We start from the raw sequence: 25,263 nt of genomic DNA, 5'->3' as shown, positions 1-25,263 counted from the left end.
TACAAGTAATTTACACATGGAGAAGTTTGAAAGCAAGAAATTAGGTATAATACACTTGATTCTAAATGATGAAAGAAATATTTTAGATGAACCAAATTCATGTTGGTTGTATGAGATCCAACTTAATTATTGATTTGAGAGTATCCAAAGGTTGAGTAGAGTGGTTAGCTTCCTTTTCTTAATGTGCTTTGGAAAATAAGAAAGTTCTATTACAAAGAGAGAGTGTAGGTTACAAATTTACATAAAGAGATACATCCATACAAAAGCTCAAATCTTCAATCATAATAAGAGGAGCTCTACATACAAGAATCACAAGAATTATAGATGATAATCACATAGATCATAAATTAAAAAAATAAAAATATTCTTTTCCATTATCACGATATACAAATAAATACATTAATCTGAAAATAAAATTTAAAACAAATTCTAATTCATGTAGGAAAAAATTCAAATTAAATTGATATTAATTTTTTTTAAGTCCACTATAAATAGAAGAACAAGAACAACATCCATAATTGAGCTTCACATCTATTTGGAGAATGTCGATATCCTCTTTGCCGAGAGTAACAAGAAAGGAGAAGAATCAGCCGGTGTCTAAAAATTGCCGTTCAACGCAATAATTTAAATACAATGGGACTGTTAATTCCAAGTCAGATCTAGGGTCCTTAGCAACGACACTCTGTAGTTAATTGATAAACAAATACTTAAAAAACTACAACTCACGTGTGGGAGCTCTAAACTTTTGACAACGTGTATGATGAGGCTCGGTTTTATTTTGTTGAATGAGAGGGTCAATAAAACCAACTAATAATAGGCTAGTAGGATGTAGACAAGTAAAATGTGAAGTACAGAGAACTGTGTTTGGAGAAAGTTGTTGAAAAGCCAGGCTAGGAATTGGAGGGTCCTTTCTCGGCATCAGAGGACAGCGAGAAGAGGGAGTAGGGGTTGGTAGAGCTCAGAGGATATAGACCGTCCATGTGATTTTACAACGCTCTGCCTGGTCTTTGTCTCTAGTATTTCATTAGGCAGATCCCCTTGGCAGCCTACATGTTTTGTCAGCCTCCCCAATGCCCACTTCAAATCTACTTCATTCCCAGCATACCCAACTCAGAGCAGTTGCTGATGACGGTATCTGTAAACATCAATTGTAGTCTTAAAAACCAAGGGAGAGATCAGGGTAGCGGCAACAATGGGGGAGCCCAGACGAGCAACAGCAGTTGACCGTGATATACAACAGGTGATCCATCCTAAATGCCTTTCATCTCTCATTTTACTTCCACACATTTCACAGCCCCACACAGCCGTTTATCTTTGTTTTTCTTTAGTACCCTTCTCTCTGTTGCACTTGGACAATGCATAACGCCAGCAATTCTCTAGTAATTAGGGCAATACTCGAAATTTACATTTCTATCATGAGCATCTCAGCTGGATCAGAAGTATAGGTTTCACTGGTGGGCAATGTGAGCGGTAGCGACATAGGAAGCCCTTCCAAATATATCTTTTGCAAATTATTCGAGTCCTTCAAACTTGCCCACTCCAACATTGTAAATTCATTCCTATGGAGAAAACTTGTAGCGTGACCATTGTTTAAGGCACGGCAAATTGATTCAAGCATTGTTAATTTCAAAGTTTCTTAAGGGATCTGTACTTTCTGTGGGGGGGCTTATGACATAACTAGCGATCTGTAAATATAATAAGCTCCAATTCATCAAAGTCATAGAACTTGAACTCTTGACATTTTAATACACCTAAATATGACATTCACAGCTATGCCTGTGAGTTACAGTTTAGTGCATTATGACTACCGATTGGCTACAAACAAGTCGATCAGCTTGCCTTAAAAGCTAATAACAACCAAGTATGACATTCCAACCTACGCCTGTGAGCTCAAGTGTAATGCATAATGACTACTGTATGGTTACAAGCAAGTCGATCAGGCTGACTTAAGAGTTAACTTATAAGCTTCTATTGTTGATATTGGGAATCAATGGAGTGAAAACCAATACCAAAACTGAATACCCATGTTTGAATTCTGATGGTGGTAATGACAGGCACAGCCAAAGACAATACTTCCAACTGTCGGAGGAGAGTCCTGTAGTTTACGTAGATGAACCTAAAGTGTCTTATTGATTTCACTGATCAGACGTTGCCTCCTTGTTTTGCTTCATTTGGAGGTTAATATTTGTATCCCTTCTTTCAACAAATATTTTGGACTTATATGGTATATCTTGCAACTCAGGTTCTCATTCTTCTATCTACAGTAACCCAATCCATCTCAAAGCAGGCCTGATATCACACATCTATTGCTCTTTGCAATATTTGGCGTTTTAACACCAAAGGGAAATGGATAATCTGGTAACACCCATAGATATTGAAAACAATTTTTAATACGTGGAGATTTGGCTTGTGCATGATAGTATTAACGATTATAGCCTCAATCATTGGCTCAGTTCTATACTTTAAGAATCTAATGTTGGTTTTTGTATAGTGCTGGCTTACTTCATTTATTTTAAATAGATTTCATCGATGTTCTCCGTGATTGATACCAGGATCATCCATACCTCAACAAAATGATTTCCCAGCAGTTGGCTACATTCCTTGCTTCCAATGGATATGCCATTTTTCTTCAGGGGTCCAACATATGCTAGCCAGGATGAGAATTTAAATAACTTATGTCTCTATTATAAGTTGAAATGCTTTTGCATTCCTCTTCTTTGGTTAATATAGATTCTTTATAGGAGTTTCTAGCTAATGTTAGATTCATAAAAAATATGTTTTAAATAAAATAACTGAGATTGGAACATTTTTTGGGTACTTTGACCTGTTTGGTAGTTGAAAATTTGAAAATATTCAAGACTTAGCGCTCTGCGTACTTGAAATTCTTGTTTTGATAAAGCCATTTTTGCCTTGAAGTAGGGTCGAACCGTGGTTTCTTACTTTGCATAATTTTGTTGTGATTTTATGAAGGCAATTATTGCCTTGAAGAAAGGTGCACATTTGTTGAAGTATGGAAGGAGAGGAAAGCCCAGGTTCTGTCCCTTCAGGCTATCTAAAGTAAGTTAATTTGTTGTGTACAAGTTAATATTCTGCATTTCCAGACCATAGATGAAAAAAAATGTACACAACACAGTTAGTTGCATGCATACTATCATTGTTTGATATTTCTCCCATCTTGTAGTAATATTTGAAAAGGGAAATAATCACGTAAGGAGGTAAGTGAGTTGTTAAATTTAGATATCAATGTATTTGCTTATTTCATTTGAAAAGATGCTATAGATGAACTTGTTTCTGGGCTTTTCTTTTAGTTTTACTGTCCTATTGCCCTTAGTTTCTCAAGTGACAAGTGTAAAACAACATGGTTTAAGGAAAAGGCAGGGATGCTTAGGCAATAACATCTATATTATCATAGATTTTGAATCAAAACTTATGTGGCAGCTCTAGAAGGAAACGTCAATTATGGTGTGTTAGACTATTATTGATTTTAGTAAAAGTAAGATATCCATGAGTATAGTAACATACCATACTTGTAGAGACACAAATATTTCATTCTTAATCTTGCATCTTATTTATTTGAATCTGCAGTGTTGGTGGCCGGAATCCTCTCGTATGATAGTTTTTTGATTATACACCTTTTTACCGGCTTGCATGCATTTAGTGCAGAGGAGCCTGCTATTATCTGCTGATTAAATGTAATTGTCCTCTAGTGTAATGCTTTGTCATCTATCAAGTACAAGGTTAAAGGTTCAATTTGCAAACACTAGATATTTATCTTGTTACAATGTTTTTCATGAAGGTTAAAATTAAATTATTGAAAAGAAAGCAAGTCCCACAAACATTTCAAGGGACATGCACCATTACTACATTACTTGTTGAGAAAGTAAAACTTAAAAATCCTCTAAAGCAAAGTCTGCTTTTACTTTTTGTATTGCACATCATTCACAAATCTGCCTTTGATCCTTTCCTAGTTTTTTTTCTTTGCATGCACACTTTTCTATATGCAGTTAATTTATTCTTTGTTTCTCTATGCATGCTTGTCTTTCTTGTGTGCAAGCCTTTTGATATTTTTCCATCCTGCCCCTAGTTTTTGGGATGAGTATGGTAGGGATGGGGAGATGTATTTTTAGGACAATTTTTTTTAGGCTTTTTTCAGAGGATGGCAGGGGATGACTACTAAAAAAAAGGAAAATTTTAAAATTTAAGAAAATTTCAAATATTCATATGATATACTTGATAAGTGAAAAGCACACAGAAAATACTGAGGGGGGAGAGGTGGGGGGGGGGGGGTGTGGGGAATTAGTATTTTGAACTTTCAAACACATGAAACCACATAAACAAAGAGATAGAATAGAGAGAGCAAACATCAACAAGGAGAACAAATTTCATGTGGAAAACCCTTTCGGGTAAAAAAACCATGGTAGATCGATAGCTTTCATTCGCGAAATGGGCACCAACCTAGATTACATAAGTGAGCACCAACTCTCCTCGAAGCACCAACTTCAGTTTTCACACAAATTTGAATGCACTGAAACTTGTTAACACTTTTCATAATACATTGAGCACTTCAATCACCATACAAAAATTACGCACATCTTGCTTGTTAAAGCTGGAGATTTTATTTATTCGTTGGTTGTTAAATCGTCTTGCTTTCTTGTTCGGCGTTTAGCTGGAAGTATAACAACTTCCTCTTTTACTGTCTCTGACCTGTGTATGTGCTGGCAGCCGTTTATTCCTTCGTGGATTTCATCCGTTGAAAGTTCTTTGTGTATGTTGGTTGTGTAACTGTCAACTTCTTTTGGTGCTTGGCCTTTCGTCTTCCTTCTTCATGAGTTATATCGTGTCGTGTTCATGTGCTATATATATATGCTGAGGGGCGTGAAGTTTAAGTGATTGGTCATATAAAAAAAACCTATGTTCAAGCCGTATTGTAGCAGCTATCAGCTGTCTGAGACATTATCGACTTATTCTGTTAATTGTCAAGTGATTAAGCTTGTGAAGCTTTGTATCAGATTTGTGCTTTTAATAAAGGATGATTTTTTTGGTGTGGCTGGGTTTTTCACCCTCAAGTGGAGGGTTTTTCCCAGGATAAAATTCTGTGTTACTTGTTCTTGTGAGATTTTCTAAGTTTCAGATTTCTATGTCTTATGTTTCTGGTTCTAACATTAACATTGCTGAAATAGTTCTTGGCTTATTATCTGCAGCAAGTTGAAAAGAAAACTAAAATATATCCCACACAAAAAATGAAGACAACAATTAACAGCAGAAAAATAATCTTGAAAAGCTTAACATGCAGCATACATTCTTGTTTCCATAAACTTTAAACAAGGAAGGAATGGTTGAGGTATTTATCAATTACTAAAATTCAAAATGATTCCTTTTTAGTGTTGACGTTACACAACCGTTGTCAGGAAAAGCCGCCCCACTCACAATCAAATGAAGAATCTGCCGTCTCTCAAGAAGGATAAATAAATTAATGTACTGCCAAGAATCAAAGTCTGAAATTGTCAGAGTATATAGACACCTACAGCCGTCATACACCAAGAATAATACCATATCACCTCACTAAATTATCACGTCCAACATATGATATTTGTTTCACCAAACAATAGCACGGATAAAATATAATTGCCACTAATTAAGAAAATTGCTGACTAGCTTTGACATCAATGATAAAATGTTCAACAATCTCCCCCTTTGTTATTGATGGCAACTCCATTTGAAACCAAATTGAAACCAAAATTGCTCTGAAAAAAATGCTGCCCCCCCCGACTCACTACTCCCCCTTCGACATCAATGAATGAAACCAACTTGCATAATTGAAATGGGGCTGAAAGAATATGACAATGGAACCCCCCCCTAAGTTAAAACAACAATTTAAAGATGGAGTGGAATCACTCCCAACTTCTCACTTCTGATATCATCAAGAATGTACAGATTGTTAGTAGCCCTACCTGCATCAGCAATATGTTTATCGTCTTTATTGATTTCACACAATCCGAATTGAAAACTAAAGTGTCTCCTTGATCACACAATTGACTCACTTAACAAATTGTGTTTCAGACCTTATACATATAAAACATTCTCAACTTTGGTCTCACCATCATCCAAAACAAGTGTACCTTTACCTTTGATTTTTGCAGATGTATCACCACCAAATCCTACTAAAAAATAAGAGGAAGCGTCCCTCGCGCATCAGCACCCTCCTCACCAGGGACACTTCCTCAACCCCATTCTCAGTCCTGAATTCTATGTTGTTAATCATCCCATTTTGTTTTTCAGTCGTCAGGAGACGACCTTGTTTTTTTGGGGGGATGATGTTGGTGGTAATATTGTATGGGAATAAACAGTAATTAATTAGGTAGTACTTTACTTTGTTAGTAATGTAACCGAGGGATGGTAGTTACGGGTGTGACGGTTGTTCCTCGCACCCCCCCAGTACCTTTATATACAATGGAAGGTAACTTGTATAAGAACACGATTATGAATGGAAATAGTATCTTCTCTGTTTACTTGATATTATCATTTGGTATCTATGGCATATTGTTTCTCGTAAGCATTCAGTTTGTATGTTTTAAACTGTTCACCTAGAGGGTAAACACCTCCTATTTGGGTTGGCTTGGGTTTTAACTTCATAATATTCTTTAAACTTCAAAGGGAATGCGTTCTTGCACTTCAGGGTCCAATCTTGCATACATCATTGCTATCTCATCTACACTTTCAATCGCTGGTTCCTCCTCTTCCAACATGGGCTCTTTCCTTGGCAAGAATGATGGCATAGTAGGTCTTAGAATGGATCCTTGAGAGGAATGTTCATTTTCAGACTAATTGGAATGTGTGTCTCTTGCCCCATTGTGATTAACCCTTGTATTGTTGTTGCTCATACCTTGGATGGCTTGGAGTATTAGTTGGTTTGTTTTTTCGAACTTGTCATTGGTTTGCTCCATGAAAGCCTTCATTTCCTTTGCCAGCTGTTCCACCATGGTTGCTTGGCCCCTTCTTCATCGATACGTTTGCATTCACCAACTTCCCACAGGATGGCAGGGTTGTTGGCTTTGATACCACTGTGATGCCCCCTCATTTAATATGTTATGATGAAGGGACAGCTACCTATTAATTCTGAATTTTTGGGAATATAGGTGAACATTAATAATATTAACCAAAGAACAAGTATGAATGGAACAGACAGTTCCAATCTTTGATACTCCTAAAATTTACAGTATGATATTGTTTCAATCTACAGTTTCGATATACAGAGCAATGTGCCACTCCTGCTATTAAACGGCTTCACTTGGATAATAGATATCTTGATTCTAGGAAAAACTCCTCAAAGAATGGTCTGACTAGTTTCCACTTTCTAATCGATAGTTGATGATGCCCGCTAGAAATCCTCCATTTGTCCTCTTATACCTTGCGGGTTGAATCGACACTCCTTTTGAATTAAAAGGATACATTTCTTCGACCCACGCCTTTTCATCTTTATTATTTGTTAAGTCTAAATAACGCATTAGTTTAAGGAAGATTGACAACTGTTAATCGTATTTAATGATCACCCCCTTTCTGGCTTTAATCCAAAGCCGATATTCGATATTTTGTTAGTTTTTTAATAATTCATTAATAGTTGCAATCAAGAATGTGTCCAAGGGATCACGTCTTCCCCCCATTTAATCGACCATCGACTGAGTATTGTTACATCCTAACTTTGATCATCGGTCCCTTGTTTTGATTCTTATTAGTAGCTAAGTATTATTCATGAAGGATCTCGGATTATCGTCTTATCATTAATCAGCATTATCACTGTTGATTAGTGATCGACACCATCTGTGTAGTTGCTGTGACAAATCGCGATATTCTCCCTGTCTTCACGATTCACTACCATTACAAACATTCAAAACAAGGATGTCGTTGCCTATAATTGGATAACAGTCCTGATCCGATCTAAACTGCATTGTTATTGACCATTGATACGGTATCCGATAACTGCGATTGTCCATTCAGTGACGATCCTGCTGATGCACGAATGCCATATTTCCTCAATTAATGTCTTCATCTCTACTCCTGCTCGATCCATGGGGATACGGTGCTCATGTTTTGTTGGGGACATCATAGTCCAGGAGAATGAAATCTATGACTTACCGCGATGGTTTTGTGCCGTCTACTCTAGAAAGGAATCTTTTGAGAGATTCAACCTAGAGTCTTTGACCTTGAAGGACTCAATCAGGAAGGTACAAGATGAAATCCTCAACGTAGTTGAGGCGTTATTCGCAAGAACGTTGGTCGAGGAAGAAATGACGGTGAATTTCCTAAGGGATCGTTTACACGAATATTTCTTTGTAGAATCATTTTCCAAGGCACATTTGGAAAATGTTTCCTTATTTTCTAGCACAATGCGGAGGACATAGGAGTTGGCGGCTGAATGGGAGGAGTTTTTCTCCAAGTGCAAAGAGGAAATTGCCTTGATGGAATTCAGGATAGAAAGCATGCCAAGTATATCCGTAGGAGAATCAAAGGCCGTTGTCACCAGGTTTGTCGCCTATGCCATTAATGAGCGAGATAATGGCCGTCCATCCCTAGACGAGAATCTTTTGACATAATGGTGCATGCATGGCTGGAATATTTGACCAAGTGGTGGTTGGGTCAACGCATGCAATTAGTGGAGCATCTTTGTTGCATGTAGCCGTCGCATTTAGGATATGATGGGCATTTATGGCATCATGGGCAATCTTGCATGGAAGAATGTTTATTGCATTTATGATGTATTGGGCAGATTTGATAGAAAATGGTGCATTTAATGCACAAAGTGGACACCATTTTGGGCATGCAAGAATTTATTGTTAGTGGGTTTAATGGGCATTTAATGAATATTCCCACCATGTTGCATCATGTGTGGAGAATCTTTTATGGCAAACCCTAATTAGGGTTTTGCATGTAATCATGGCCTGAAGCCTATATAAAGGGGTGACCCCCCTCATTTGTAAAGGGAGGAGTGATTGTCTAAGATTGTTGCGAAGAGCTATTGAAGTAGTAAACTTAATACATTGTTCTTTTTGAACCTATATACTTGTCCTGTTTTGTAGCTTGCAAGGCCTTGCTTTCCTCACTTAGAGTAGACTTGTTTCTCTGCACTTAGATAAATGGGATTGATGAGATTGTTTGCAGTGAAATCCTTGCTCATACCTTTTGTTAATAGTTGATTGTTATTAACTTTGCAAGGTTAGTCTGAGCCTTTTTATGTGGAAACTTAACTTCGATCATCGGGTGGACATTGTTCTTTGATGGTGTTCATTGGTGTTATGAAAATATTTTGCACAACCTTTGAAGATTGCACCGCCTTTGTATAGTTCTACGAAGTTGGCAAAGCAAAGTGTGGTTGATTTCGCTCAAGAAATCATTGTCTCTTTTTTCTTAGATTTAGCATAGCTTTCTAAACCCTTCCCTTTTACTTTCAGCATTTTCAATCTAAAAATCCTAAAAAGAGAGCTTCCCATTAATAAATCATTCGTGACCAAATTCCTTGAAAGTCACAAAATTGTTTAAATCTTCTTCAAGTGTGCGTAGGTTCCCTTGTATTACTGGCATATCACATCAAGCCTATCGAGTCACATCCATTGCATAACTGGAACCTTGGAGTCAATCGTTTGAACTTACTGCAATCTTAGCATACGATTGAACTTTGATCAAGAGAGAGTAAAGTGACTGTTGGGCAACTTTATTCGGTGTTAGACATCATAAAAAACACGTCAACACTTCCCCAATTGACTCCTTGGCTAGGTATGCAAGCACCAACCCCTTAGGTGTTTTGATTGTTTTGGCTTGTGGATCATAGTGCCTTGCATACTCAACCATAAGCTCATTGCATTGAATAGATGGCGGAAAGCCAACTGCGTGGTAGATTCCATTCTTCATGATGTTGACTGTCAAGGGAGAGGGTAGATGATTCTTCGTTTCATTCATTCCTTGCTTCATCCTCTTCCTATCCAGGTACCCCATGTTCATATCTCCAACTTTCTTCTACTTGGAAGATATCTGCGACTCCGGATAGTATCCTTCCAGCACAATCTTCAATTGAGTCTTCCTCGCAGCTGTCCCCGCCTTTGACATGGTACCTGTACAAAGATGGAAGTCAATAACCTTGTAAAATATTTTAAATAATTAATTTTCAGAATTACCCTAAGTTCTGATTTTGAATAATTTCAGACTTGTAAGCACATTAAAATCAGAAATTCACCATAATGGAAATCTGGACCATGATATGGGCATTTCACCCTCTAAAAACCTCAGTTTCAGACTTGAAGTAAGTCTGATTTTGATGTCAAAGTCTGAAAACTCCTCTTTAAACTGAGAAAATGATGTAATTTGATGTCCAAGATGCTGTTCAGGTCTGATTTTCTGAGTTAGAAGTCTGAATACACCTCTGCAACTTGTGTTTTAGTGGCTGAAAATCATCTCATTCATGGTGCACTTCATATACTTGATGCAATTTTGTGCTTGCCTAGCTGGAAATGACGTTTTTTAGCATAAACAGTGATGTTGCTCCCTCTTGGATAATCGCTGGTAATGTTGATTCAGCTGGGAATGGCGACTCCAATCAGCAATGGCGACTTCAATAATGTTGCAAAACACTTCCAATGTGTAGTATATCACCCCCAGCTGGCTGATGCAAATTTGTTTTTTTCTTTTCTTTTGAAGATTTGTTTTTTCTCTGATTTTATTGTGATTTTTTCTGACTTTTTTTGAGTTTTGGATTGTTTGCAAATTGGAAACGAATGCAATAAAGAGATATGATTGCTGGAAATGAAAGGGACAAATACAATTGCAAGCAATAACAATTTTTTGATATTTATTTGACAAGAGGGCTGGTTACATACCCTTAACAGAAAACATAGGACTGATACAAAATCTGGGCCAGCAAATAAATCACCAATGGCTTGTGGAAACAATATAGAACACCTCTATTAAGTCTGATCCAGCTTACAGACTGATTCCTAGGTCTGCTCTGCCACAAAGAGGCCTGAAAGCCCTAGTTTCCAATTAGGGTTTGGCTGGAAATGATCATTAGATGGTATGGCCAGCTGAGGAAATTAAAGTAATGCTGATATGTGCTGAAAGGAGACCCCAATCTGCAATAATACCTTCCAAGTCTGCAGCACCATCTCAAATAGAAATCCTGTGATGCCTGCAAATGCCCTCCAAAATGCTGATAACCTGTAGCAAAATGAATATTTATGACCCTTGGAGTGTCTTTCACCACTGTAGGCCACTGAATTGTGAAGGGATTTCGTCCTCCACAACAGATCTGAGAAGAAACTTCTCCAAGCTGTTGCTGTTCTCCAAAATCAGACTTCAAGAATGAATGAATGAACCCTCAAAAGTTACTTTTATTCTCACTCCAAAGATTCACTTTATTTTTCCCTCCAAAACTCACTTTATTTTCCCTCCTTGCTGATCTAACTTTCTCAAAGTCCCCTTTTATTTTTATTAAGTTGTTTTTAAAACAACTTATTTTAGCCTCCCTAGGTATCATGATCCATGGTGGTCCCCTTATTAGTTACTTTATTTAAATAATATAAAGTAACTTTATTAAACCAATACTTTATTATGATTATTTAATTATTAAAGTCATCACCTTAATTTTCAACCTCTTATTCTCAAACCATCAATTGGCCATTCCAACTGAAAATTGAAATCGCCACTGATACTGAGGTGCTGACTAGATGAGGCAGGCCAACTGCCAGTCCCTTCCTAGAAAATAGGGATCCTTTCCAAAGACCAAGGAACTGTCTCTGACCATTGAAATTTGTCCCACTGGCTCTCTGCCAATCTTCCTGACGTCTTGGTGGGTCCACTGGTCACTACCAGTGTGTTCCAAAAAATAGGAATCCTCCTAAAAAATAGGAGACAATCCTCAAACGACTGAAAATGCTCATAAGGTCTCTTGCTATGCTTTATAGGCTCCTAGTGATCTCCGAGTGAACTATTAGTCCCTCCCTAAAATTAGGGATTTCCCTAAAATTTAGGAAATTGTCTCCAAACATCCAAAACAACTCACAGAGTCTTCTGCCAATCTCCTCCACAAAATTAGGCCCCCTCCTAAAAAACAGGAGCCCCTCCTAAATTTTAGGAGACTCTCTTTGACCCTTGGAAACATTAGATAAACTCCCAAAATGCAGTCAGAAGATGTCTTGAGTGAATTTGCAACCCCTGGATGGGTTCCCTATCCATCTCATTGACCTACGGGACCTTGTTGATAGGCCAATCCCTAGAAAATAGCTGATGTTCAAGAAGGGTCGGAAATGGGGACATTACACAATGGTGGTGCACTTAGTGTCTTAGACACCAAAATTGCACCACACCAGCTATGGTGATCCTCAATCTTTCTTCTTCCAGTTCGCCAAGAGTCACATCAGCCACTTAACAGTATTTTAATAATCCCTGGCTTTGGTCTTTTATTTAGCATTTTGCCTTGCAATGTCACCACACAGCGAATTTGGGACAAATAAATTGCTAACCCAACAAGGTGGAAAATTGCACTTCATAGGGACATTAAATCTAACTTCATTTCGTTCCCACTTTGTCCACCAAATGCAATGGTGGAGAATCGATATTCATTGGGACTGATTTGCCATTAAAAGCACTCATTTTTCTTTTGAAAGTTCACTTGATCATGCAAGGAGAAAATTGATGTCCTTTTGGACATTAAAATTAACTCATTCTTCACATACTTCCCCTAGGTGGAAATTCGATGCCTATTTGGACTCACAAATTTGATCAAATTATTACATATTAGCCTCAAGTAGAAATTCACATTGCATCGGGACACAATTTCCTTGAAATTTTCATCTAACTTAGTCAAAATACCCTTTTGGTGGAAATTGATGTCTAGCAGGACACATAAACTTCATTAAATCTTCACATCTTCATCCCAAGTGGAGAATCGACCTCCATCAGGACACATAAATTCATTCTTATTTCGCTCATTCAATCATTTTCCCTTCAAGTGGAAAATGCCACCTCATCAAGTTACTCAAATTGCACTTTATCTTGATCATTTTACCTTCGAGTGGAAAAACGTGGGTCATCAGGACTCACTTTCCTTATGTATTTTCCTCGTGGGCCTGGTGGAAAAATGACCTCCATCGGGACACACCTTTGCCCTGAGTGGAATTCTTGAGTCATTGGGACTTTCCACAAAATCATTTGCAAACTTAGTCGTGGAGTGGAAAAACGGCCTCTGTTGGGACTTTCATCATCCTTAACATTAAATCAACTCTTTCATGCTCAAAATGGAGTGGAAAATCATGCACCATCGGGACTTTCATCATTTTCATCTTTATAACTAAGTGGAAAAATGTCTCCCATTGGGACTTTTGATTTTATGCCTTAATTGCTTAGTGGAAAAATGTTTTTCGTCAGGACTAAGTTGATTTTCACACTCAAAGTCCAAACTTATCCAATTTTATCATTTTATGCAATGGAAATTCTATCTCCATCGGACTTTTAACATTTTGTTAAGATTTGAAGGGTGGAAAATACAAGTCCATCGAGACTATGCATTTTTTACTTATTTAACCTCCTAGGAGTGGAAAAATGACTCCTATAGGGACTTTTAGCACCTTAGCACAAAATTCACACCAATTTGCAACATTTTTAACATTTTTCGCTAACATTTTCAAGGCGAGTTGCAACTTCAACACTTAGGAAAATTTAGGATCATTTTAACATCTTTTCAACCCATTGATGCTATCGACTTCAAAACTCAAAAATTTGGCCTCGCTTGCATCTGAAGATCTCTGAACATGATCACATCCAAAAACGAGACTCGGACATTAAAAGCTCAAAATTGTCACCTAACTTCCAAAGCTCTAAACTAACCAAAAACCGGAAAACTTGAAAGAGGGGGTCCTCATTTGCAATGGGGCGATGTGTGAAAAGGTCACAACAAGACCTAGGTAATTGCACTATTGTTTGGGAGTTCCAAAATGGTAAGATTTTCTTTTGCTAGGGTAAGTTAATGATCCAAATGGGGAAGAGATTTCAAATGTAGTTTTAGCCTGTTAGTACTCCTTTGGTTCCACTTGGATTGAGACCAATTAATGATCCAGATCTTGTTGATCCTTCATTGTATTGAGAGCTTGATTTTCAATAAGCAAGTGCATTAAGGAAATGTGAGAGCAATATTTGTGAGCACTAAATAGATTGATATGATTTGCCAATCTGATAGCAATCATGGATTTTTGCATATACCCTAATAATTAAAAAAAATGCATGGGCACGTGCCTCAAGACAAACTTGGTGGCTCATCACTAATTTTCTTTTGTGTAGATGTTTCTTTCTAAGGCTGAATACTTCCCTACCGATGTATTTTGGCATCCCATAGCTTCAGCAGATTGCCCAGTCTTGATCATCTTCAATGTATTGTACACTCCTTCAAGGATCACTAGTTTGTTAAGGGTGATGGTTTTATCTTTAGACTAACCCACCTACCCAAAGTCCTAAAAAGATTAGTTGCATGTTGCATATATTTAATGAGATGTGTATCTAGATGTATGTGCAATGAGGTAAAGTAGTGGGGGTTTTTTCGATAAAGAACTAGGAGGTAGTCTATGGGACCCAGAGGGCTGTAAGGCTCTGGGTCATTAGGAAGTTGATGCCACGCCTGGTTTTGATTAGTGCCAATTTGCAAGTTCTCTTGCGATGGGAGTTTAATGCACCCTAACCTTCAAAGAAAATCATTAGTCCTCACTTCTCATGCATACAAATTGCAATTCGTAAAGTGGTTGCCAACTATTAGGTCATATGGAAGAAAGGGAGCATGTTTAGGAATAGTTGTATAACTTGTGTATTGGCAGGGCTCATCCTGAATCCCAATGGGCATGTCTATCACTGTAGATTTACCTTTTCATGTCAATATCTTAGCTCTTGAATGACTAAACAGTATAAAATATTTTGCACGTGAATTCACCTCATATCCCCATTTGAGATTGGTTTTGCACAGGAATTCACCTTATATCTCTGTTTGAGATTGGCTTTAAGTGTTACTCCTTTTTGACAGTGATATTTGCTTATCTATGGTATTTTGGTCAATTATACTATGTGTCCAATGATTTACATTTTTTTCTTTGCTTCTTGTCCTCATGTGTCTTACACTCCTGTAAACTTTTGTTGAGATCTGACTTATATCAAATTTTAATATTAAAGTCTGGATTGTCATTGCTAATAGAAATGCTTATAATATTTTTTTTCACTTCTAGGATTAGGATGGTTGTCAAAATCTTTATAATTTCATTCCTGGCTAGGCTTGGAACCTTTTTTCAATTCTTATTGATCTTTCAGACTATTAAAAAGGCATTAGATATTCTGCTGTTATGTCTATGGATGTTCAGGATGAGAGATCTTTAATTTGGTTCTCTGGGAAGGAGGAAAAACAATTGAGATTGAATGCTGTTTCTAAGATCATTGCAGGCCAGCGTACTGTAAGTTTATTCTGAACAAAACATTTATTCATTAAAAATAGTTAAGGTCTTCAAATTTTTTTTGAATAAATGGCTTTCAAGACTATAAACCTACTTGGATTGGATTAGAATTAAATATATTTGTTGCTCTCTGTAATATTTTCAGTCAAATTTCCATCGGCAACCTCGACCTGAAAAGGAGTATCAATCATTTTCTTTAATATATGGGAATGGGGAACAGTCGCTTGATTTGGTGAGTTCCTATAATCATTATTTACATAATGAAATTTCAGATGCTGGATAACTTTTGACTTTCTATATCTGCTTTAGTCTTTATCTTTCCCCTCTAAAGATGAAGTTAGTGAATTCCTTAATGATTAAAACTTATATAAATATTGCTTATTTGTTTCTGGGTTTCAAATATTGTAATGAAATGTTTAGTGTGTTGTTTTCTTGTAAATTAAAAAAGGAGGTATTGCCTTTTAAGTGCAGTGAATTGAATTGACTAATGATAAAATTGATATTAGTATGTTCTTGATTTTGATTGATTTAATGACAACTATGTTTATTACAGTATGCTCTTCATTTGGTACCCTACTCTTTCTCTCCATCATCAAATAGTAAAATCAAGTGCTGTAAACCTTCAGGTCTGCCTATAAATCAATTAATATGGAAGACACTTGTACAATATCTGCTAGCTAGCATAAACCCAAAAATTTCATGGTGATACATTCGATTTCATTACAATAACAAAGTACATTTTGCCTCTAGTACTCTTCTCAGATCTATAGCATCACATCTCATGTTGTGGAATCTTACATTCTCACAGGGTATACTCCATCATCACTTGTACCATTAAGACATACTACCATTCATTCTTATATAGACAGAATCCTAAAAGTCATATGACTTCAAATGATGTCCCTTTATAATTAATACCATAATTATTATTCCTTAAGAGATTAAATACACTTCCAAACTTCAAAAACGATTCAAGAATAAAAACTTAATAGAAAAGCACTCATACCAGTAGTACATGCAAAATAATATGGTTACTAGTGTATCCAAATACTTATATAATCCTCGAGTATGTGCGACAATGCATGAATCTGGGATGAGAACAATAAGAGGAAAATGCTCTTATTAAGTAGACTTGCACATAAGATATGCTCAAGTACAATTAGATTCAATGAACATGCAAGTTACATGTGAAATATTCACAAACCATGCAAAAAACAAATGGAAGCTGCATTATAAACGTGCAAGTTACTGCTAGAAGATTCCAAAATGCATCCAAAACACAAGTGGAAGAATGCACAAGTGCAAGCATAGGAAGAAGTGGAAGCTTCATCACGAGGAAAAGGGCTAACAATTACCTACAAAGAATAAGTACATGTTGATGTAGTTAGGGAATTCTGTTCCCTTTCAAAAAAGTTGCATGTCCTTGGTTAATCATATCTTTATTCTGCTCACATTAGACACTGGTACCGTACAAAAGAACATCATTGTGTTTGTCATGATGCTGTTCATCAGGTTCTTGATTGACGTTTGTGGTTGGTCAACCTGATTTATTTTTATGATGTTCTTGATTGACATTGAGATGTTCTTTGTGATATTGATTGATGACAAATTCATCTTCTCTTTGTCATTCATTAATAGATTGTTTTGGCTGACTTTGGTCAAATTGAAATTTTCGATTGAAAAAGTAACTTGAACAAAAAAAAAGACCAAATTGCCATATCCTTTGTAGAAACTTTCATACAAGCGTTACCATTATTCTACCAATGAATATGAATAACACCTTTCATCACAATATAATATTGCTGCTTCTGAAAACTCTTCACACTTTTTTATGTACTGTATAAATGTGGACATGATATCGTCATCCATATCACACAACAGAACATTTGTAACAATTTTTACATCATTATACTTCTCATTGATTTCAAGTACTTCTTAGGGAAATACATTTCTGTATGCTAGTTGCAGAACTGTAATTATACAGTAGAATCTGATTCAACTGTAATTATGAGGGTGAATTTTTGCCATTTATGTACTGGAATTTCTTGGTAGTCTTCTCATTGAAATTCAGCAGAATATTTTTAGCAATCTTTACATCATAATGTGCCTGGCTTTGAATAAACTTAGACATTATACATTCATTTTTAATCTTCGGTTTTTTCCTGACTACATTCTCACTAGACGGTAGTAGATTCTTGTTGAGAATATGGTCTTTAAATGGTTCTTGTTTGGAACAAAACTCTTGTTGAGAATATGATGCATTTCAAGAAGTGTCTTGCACTGCTGAGCGAGATTTGGAGGTTGATCTTCATTTCTGGGCGCAAATCAGGGGTCCTTAAACAATTTAGAGCGCATGTTAGGGGGTGTTCAATAATATTGAGCGCACTTTGGGAGGTGTATTGCAATGTGGAGCACATGTGAATGGGTGACATACAATGTTGAAGTGCATATGAAGGGCTATTCAACAATATGGAGCACAAATTCCACCCCATGCTACAATGTAGGGCACACTTGAAAGGGGGTCTTACAATGTTAAGCGTGTTTTAGAGGGTGCCTTGGAATGTTGAGCGCATTTTAGAGGGTGAGGGGAAATTTGAAGAGTGCATTTCCGTGCCAGAGAGCAAATGTTGAGCACATTTCCACTGTGAAGGAGAAATGATGGGCAGATTCTCATCTTGGAGTGGAAATCTTGAGCACACTTCACCTTGAGCAAGGAAATTTGTTGCATTTCCATGTGATGGAAAGGAAATTTCTTTCATAATTCACGATTTTCCATGATTTTCCTTGGAATTTCCTTGAAATTTCAGTTTTTAGCTAAGGAATTTTCCTTTCACAACTTTCAAATTCAATTTCTCTCCTAACAATTTTTCCCTCACAATTTCACTCCATGCTCTCTCAATCGAATTTCCATATCTCACCCCATTTCTCATCCTTGAATTTTGTCTTGGATCTTGCAATTTAGACAAGGATATCCACATTCCAATTCTGGATTTCCATACTCCAAACATGGATTTCCAAATAATCATCATCTCAATTCCGGATCTTGGAAGGGGAAAACTCAACATATGTAAGGATTGAAGGGGAACCTTGACCTAGAGGCGGATTTCCTAAGGGAAATCCACCTCAAACATAGATTTTACATTGTAATTCAATCCTTGGAAAATTTCCTCATTCCACATCTCAACCCAGGAATTCTTGACTTGACTTACCTATTCCAGACCCAAACATCCCCCTAGCAAGGATGAACTCAAACACTTACTCCATGGATTGAACAATACATTCCTATCCCGATTGACAAGACATCACCTTTCCCTAAGAGCTAGAAGACTAAGAAACCCAACAAACTAAGCAAAAACGACTATGCTAACAAGCAAAAAGAAGAGGGGTTCCCCATTTGCAATGGGGTGTGCATGTTTGCAACACAACAGAGCCTAAACTAGAATAATTAGTTTAAGGTTAGAGTTGGTAAAAATTAAAATTAGTGAATTCCTTACCCTAAATAAAAACTAAAAATTGTTTATGATTAGATTTATTAAAATTTGAAATTGTCTAATCATAATTCTAAACCAAGTAAAAGTTTTGGGCAAGGATTTGGAAAATAATAATCTGTGAAGACTATATTTTGCGCTGAGTAGTCCTGTGCAAATTTGCCTTCACATTTCATCTTTTCCAAGTTTACTAAATTTCTGATGGATGAATATAAATTACAATAATTGTTCCCCTAACAAATAGGGATTCAGAAATGACTATTTTTATGGCTTTAAGAAATAGCGTCAAATGACTATTTTTAATTGTGGACATTATTCCAATATTTTCAAAATAGATTTTGAGACTTTTCAAATTGAAATTTCTTCCGTATGATCTCAAAAACAGTAAGACATGTCATCTACAATTAAATCTTCTTGATTTCTCATGGCACTTGTATAGCATTATTATTATTTCCACGTAAGGAACATTATGTTATGCAAACCCAAAATTAGCATATTATTTTATTTTTAATATATGGTACATCTCCACTGAATTGCTTGCAATAAAGTAAAACAAAATGCAGTTATATATAGATCTGTATAAATAATACACTTTTTATGGATTTATATCCTAATTGCATGTTTGTTCAATTCTTACACTTTTTTTGGTTAATTTCAAAGGTTTCTTAACTTTTATTAAATTTGCATAAATAACAATAGGAAAAGGTTGCACTAATTCATTTTTGATCTCACAAAAGTCCTATACTTTTGTTTTAATACAAAAATTGATTGATATTGGGATATACAATAAGAGCTTTTCTAGCCAAGTAGGCAAGGACATCATCAAATTCATTGTTTCAAATTTGTTAGTCAAATACAGCTACAAGAGATAAATAGTGTCATAAATTCATACTTGACAGCAATTTACATGTGGCATGATCTTATCTCATTTTCTTGCCAGTCCCCATTACACGTGGAAATAGAAATATCCATGATTCAATTTTTAAATTTTTTTTTATCGTTCGGATCCCAGAATTTGTAAGTAGTGTATTTCTAGCAAAATCATGCATATTCTGTTTCAGGGAAGTTGGAATCCTAAGAGCTCGTAATGAATAATATCTTCCATCTAAGTGTTAGTCCTAGATAACTGTAAAACGAAGCATTAAAGACTAATTTCTTTTTCTTTTAGAGAAAGCAGAGAAAAAGGATAATTGGACAACAGACTGGTGTTATGTTCGAGATCTTTGTTGTTGTTGAGTTGGCATGCTAAGACAATAATCTGGTTGCATGTTTATTATAATATTACACATTTATATCTTTATTGACATAAGATATTACTGTTTTCAGATTTGCAAGGACAAAGAGCAGGCAGAAATTTGGTTTGTTGGCCTAAAGGCTTTAATCTCTGGGACTCAGTCTCACAAACTCTATGTGGATTCATGGAGCGATGGAGGACTTCAATCTAACTCTAGCAGCCCTGCTGGACACACACGAAGGAAGCAACCATTACCTTCTGTGGATGATATAGAAAAGTTCTCACATTCAGGATCAAATGTATGTGTTATCTTATCTGAAAACAGTAATCAATTTAATAGTTATAACATTTGGTCACTTTTGAAGAGGTAATGCATATTTGATATTCGGCAAGCATGCTAAATTGGACCAGATAGCAGTTTGGTAGTTGGCCATCTTTGAACAGTTCAAAAGGTAGATATCCTCCCTTTTAGACAACACACTTAGTTTATCATTTACCTCAATCCCATTTGTCCTTTCATTACTCCATTTTCTCTTTCCTAGGCTCAAAAGGATGAACGTAATCCATTATTGCCAGAATAGATAAGAAAATTTTCCATATTTTGAATCCCTATAGTAGTATCAAGTCTTGTGTATACATTGTTGCACTTTGATTGTGTACACTCTGTTTTCAAAATTATTTGAAACCAACAAACATCAATTAAATGCGTGCAATATTCAAATTATTTCGAATCTTAGTATTAATTTTTTAAATGTGCAAAATGGTCATTTTTGGGTCATGGCCAAAGCCAGACACCAAATTGGTTTATGAGATGTACCTTGTGGAAGTTCACAAGGAGATTTCTACCTACATTGACTTATATGTTGTTCAAATTTTCTAATCACTTTGGTTTGGTGTTTGTGGTTAACCTTGGGAGTAAATGGAATCTTGCCAATCCACATGCTTGTAATTGTTTGTATTTTTCAAATCTCAGTGCTTTTGTTGCATGTTGAGATTGGTGTACATGCTTTCAAAGGGTAATTTGTGACTATGAGATAAATAGATAGAATATTTGTATGGTCATGATTGATAATTAGTTAATGGGCATCGGTAAACTTGGAATCTCCAATTATATGTTAATGTTTTAGATGCTTACATTTCACCAACCTTATAATTGGCTTAGACAGATGTCTGTGTGAGGGATTATAGGGAAACTATGTTTGTAACTTAAGCATGGTTACATATACCCTGACCTCAAAGCTGATAAGTTGGTAATTCTCTCACATCTGATTGTTAGGCAGCACTCCCTGATTGGACAACATTGAGAGTCTCTAGTCCTTCAATACTGTCAATTGAGTTGAAATGCAAAGATCTTTAGTTCTTTTTTATTTTCATTTGCTCTTTGATATAGTTTGAGTGCATCACTTGCTTTTGTCTGCAGTAGGTGTTACATCCACATATTTCAAAGGTTACTTATATGATTTTATCTGATGAGGATTAACCCATTGCAGAATTGTGTGCGACCCCTGAAGGTGCAAAGTTTGTATGGAAGCCCTCCACGACAGTTTACAGAAAAATGTTTTTCAGCAAGGCCTTTATACTCAACAGAGTCACAAAAAGGTTTTGAAAGGCATTCCTTGGTCAACTCCTTACATTCATTTCCATTGGATTTGAGAACAGACACTTCTAAAGTGCAAATTAAAGAAAATTCTTCTGAAGGGTTTAGAGTGAGTTTGTCAAGTGTAATAAGTTCATCAAGCCAGGGATCTGTGCTTGAAGATGGTGATGTTCTGGGTGATGTATTAATGTGGGGAGAAGGTATAGAAGATGGTATATTAGGTGGCGGTGTGCATAAGTCTGGTTTTGCTGTTCATACCCAGGTAGATGCACTCTTGCCAAAAGCAGTGCAATCAACTGTAATGCTGGATGTTCACAGAGTTGCATGTGGAGTCAGACATGCTGCTTTGGTTACCAGGAAAGGTGAGATTTTCTGTTGGGGGGAGGAAAATGGGGGAAGGCTTGGTCATAAAGTTGATGTGGATGTCTCTCAGCCCAAGTTAGTGGAGGCCCTTGCTAATAACAACATTGAGTTTGTTGCATGTGGCGAGTATCATACATGTGCAATAAGTGTTGCTGGAGAGCTTTACATCTGGGGAGATGGCAGCCATGGTGATGGTCTTTTAGGACATGGCAGTAGTAGAAGCCATTGGCTGCCTCGTAGACTTTCTGGTCCATTAGATGGGATTCGAGTTGCTAAGGTTTCTTGTGGGGAGTGGCATACAGCAGTAGTGGCATCATCTGGAGCATTGTTTACATTTGGTGATGGATCTTTTGGAGCTCTTGGACATGGAGACACCAGATCTGTACTCGTTCCAAAACAAGTTGAATCCTTGAAGAGCTTAAAAACAATAACAGTAGCTTGTGGCCCATGGCATACAGCTGCTGTAGTTGAGGTTTTACCAGGTAACTTGAGTTCTAACTCTTCTGCTCGGAAATTATTTACGTGGGGAGATGGTGACAAAGGCAGATTGGGGCATGGAGATAAAGAGAAGAAGCTAGTTCCAACATGTGTTGCAGCCCTTGGTAACTGTTCTTTTATTCAAGTAGCTTGTGGACAAACTCTCACTGTTACTCTTACAGTCTCAGGTCAGGTTTATACAATGGGAAGTCGAGCCCATGGTCAGCTTGGAAACCCCCAAGCGGATGGAAAGGCTATTGTTCTGGTTGAAGGTAAGCTCAAAGGAGAGTTTGTTGAGGAGATTTCATCTGGTTCATTCCATGTTGCAGTTTTGACCTCAAAAGGTGAGGTCTATACATGGGGGAAGGGTGCAAATGGAAGGCTAGGACATGGTGACCTTGAAGACAGAAGCACACCAACAGTAGTAGAAGCATTAAAGGATAGGCAGGTAAAAACTATTTCATGTGGGTCTGCTTTTACAGCAGTGATTTGCTTACACAAATCAATCTCTGGTGTGGACCAGTCATCTTGCTCTGAATGTAAAATGCCATTTGGTTTCACGAGAAAAAGGCATAACTGCTATAACTGCGGATTTGTATTTTGTCATGCATGCAGTAACAAGAAGGCTACAAGTGCATGTTTAGCACCAAATCGAAGCAAGCCATATCGTGTTTGTGATCCTTGTTATGTTAAGTTAAATAAAGTTGGTGATTCTGGATCCTCATTAAATGGATCTAGATCTAGGAGGCTCTCTTTAATGCATCAAACAATGGTTTCTCGAGAAACGAAGACTCTGAAATCGCCATTTTTTTCACCCAAAGTCACAAGTGTTGAAAAGATAGAGCGATTTGATGGAGACACTTCTTCAAAAAAGAGTAAGAAGCAAGAAACATTGAATCTTACTTCAACATCTGAAAGATGGGGTCAGGTGAGCTGTCCTGCATTTTTTCATTCAAATGCTAGAGTTCACCCATCTCCTGCACCAATTCTCCAATTCCAAAACACATCTTTAGCTCCTTCACCAGTTTCAAGGGAACAGAGTCCTCCCAGATCAAAAAATGTTTTTCCACCAACTTCCACTATGTATACCCCAAGCACTGTACTTGAAGAATTGAAACAGTCAAATAGAACTCTAACTGAAGAAATTCTGAGATTGCAAGAACAGGTAACCCTCTTGAAACTTAATTTGATTTCTTGATTTGTTGTTTTTTGCATGAAATTTGTTAAAGGCAAAGAAATATTTTCTGTCTCGAATAAATAATAGTTTCATGCTTTTTGAAGAATTACAATCTTTCCCTTATTTAGGGTTTTGGCTTCTTGCACCATATGAGCTCTCAATTCTCCTGCACTTCCCATGAACAAAAGTAGCTTGAAAAGCTATTCTTGTCATACATTTTTTATGCAAAGTATCAGATTCAAAGAGATTATCCAACAAACATGAACCTCACAGATAAAGCATTTAACAACCACTATTTGCAGTCAGGAGATAGTCTGGCTACACTTATAATACCAGAGATTCAAGAACCAATATCTCAAGCATACAAGCCATTGAACCAAATGCTTTCTGCCTAGGTCTTTCTGCTCATCTAGGTGTTAACAATGAGGCAAATAACTTTAACCTAAAAAATTATACAGTCCTTCACATTTAACAAAGGGGATTAGTTGGAAATCCAAACTTCTAGATCCACATCCTGGAAGATATATTACTTAGCTCTTTGACAAGGACAAAACAAAACAAGCAAGCCACTATGTGCTTGGTCAATAGAAAAGTATAATGTGCTTAGAAGGTATGTGGACCTCCTAATCCACGTATCAGAATTTTTTACGTCTGCTTAGAAAACGGGGACAATTTCCTCCTATTAAACAATTGGCAATTTCATGCAGTGTTGTATCATATGTTTAATTTATATGCTCATTGATATAACAATTTGTAACAGCCACACTTGTCTGGCGCTAGGATTTCTGTAACTCATGTTTATATTCCTTTAAGTTATCAAATGTGGGAGAAGGGGACACAGATATATAAAATGGTTACATATTCTCATGTTTAATGTCTTTGGTGCTAGTGAATAAATACTTTGTCTTTTCTTTGGGCAAGTCCTTCATGTATTGACTGCAGCGAGTATCCGTTTTAGGGCTCACCATCTTGCTACACTCTAGCTCATGCCAATCGGTGTCCTACACATTTGCTTGAGGAAATAACACTATATCAGAGTAGTATATGTGAACTGAGCATGGGTAGGAAAAATGTACCAATTATCAGCTTATGTTCGTTGGGTGATTAGGACTCATTTATATGCTATCATTGTGCCATAGGCTCATGCCAGTTAGGTGCCTTTTGGCGAGTAAATTTTATATCTCCATGAAATTTTAGTCCTTACAATGAAATTCGGATGTTGCAAATATTGTCCAAGAACTTCTTTGTAATTATGTTCCTTTTCTAAAATCTCTTAAGGAGTAAAAAAAATTGACCGTGTTTCCTCATGTAGATATAATTAGATCTCTTTTAACCCCTTGTTCTGGCAAAGAAAGTAGATTTTAGCCGTAGGCTCACATAACTAGCTTTTTCCCCACTATCAGTAGTTCTTTGGCCTCAAATGTTACAGGGGTTATATTTGATCTTTGCCACCTAGG

At 36.7% G+C, this 25,263-nt stretch overlaps 1 protein-coding gene across 4 annotated transcripts in view; it reads left to right on the top strand.

Annotated features, from left to right (window-relative positions):
• Positions 1 to 652: 652 nt before the first annotated feature.
• LOC131060981 (PH, RCC1 and FYVE domains-containing protein 1) overlaps positions 653 to 25,263 on the top strand; it is a 60,789-nt gene continuing 36,178 nt past the window's right edge. The window contains exons 1-6 of one of the 4 annotated variants that reach the window (XM_057994477.2): positions 653 to 1,240; positions 2,971 to 3,057; positions 15,381 to 15,470; positions 15,616 to 15,702; positions 20,285 to 20,491; positions 21,683 to 23,794. In XM_057994477.2, the coding sequence (XP_057850460.1) occupies positions 1,193 to 1,240; positions 2,971 to 3,057; positions 15,381 to 15,470; positions 15,616 to 15,702; positions 20,285 to 20,491; positions 21,683 to 23,794 (2,631 nt within the window). In that variant the 5' untranslated portion in view covers positions 653 to 1,192. Of the gene's footprint in view, positions 1,241 to 2,970; positions 3,058 to 15,349; positions 15,471 to 15,615; positions 15,703 to 20,284; positions 20,492 to 21,682; positions 23,795 to 25,263 lie in introns of all 4 variants that reach the window. The other 3 variants (XM_057994475.2, XM_057994474.2, XM_057994476.2) reach the window with 3 other exon arrangements.

Source organism: Cryptomeria japonica, chromosome 9, assembly GCF_030272615.1.
Source record: "Cryptomeria japonica chromosome 9, Sugi_1.0, whole genome shotgun sequence".
NCBI lineage: Eukaryota > Viridiplantae > Streptophyta > Pinopsida > Cupressales > Cupressaceae > Cryptomeria > Cryptomeria japonica.
The sequence above is the reverse complement of the archived record's forward strand: the minus strand, read 5'-3'. Positions and strand labels throughout refer to the sequence as shown.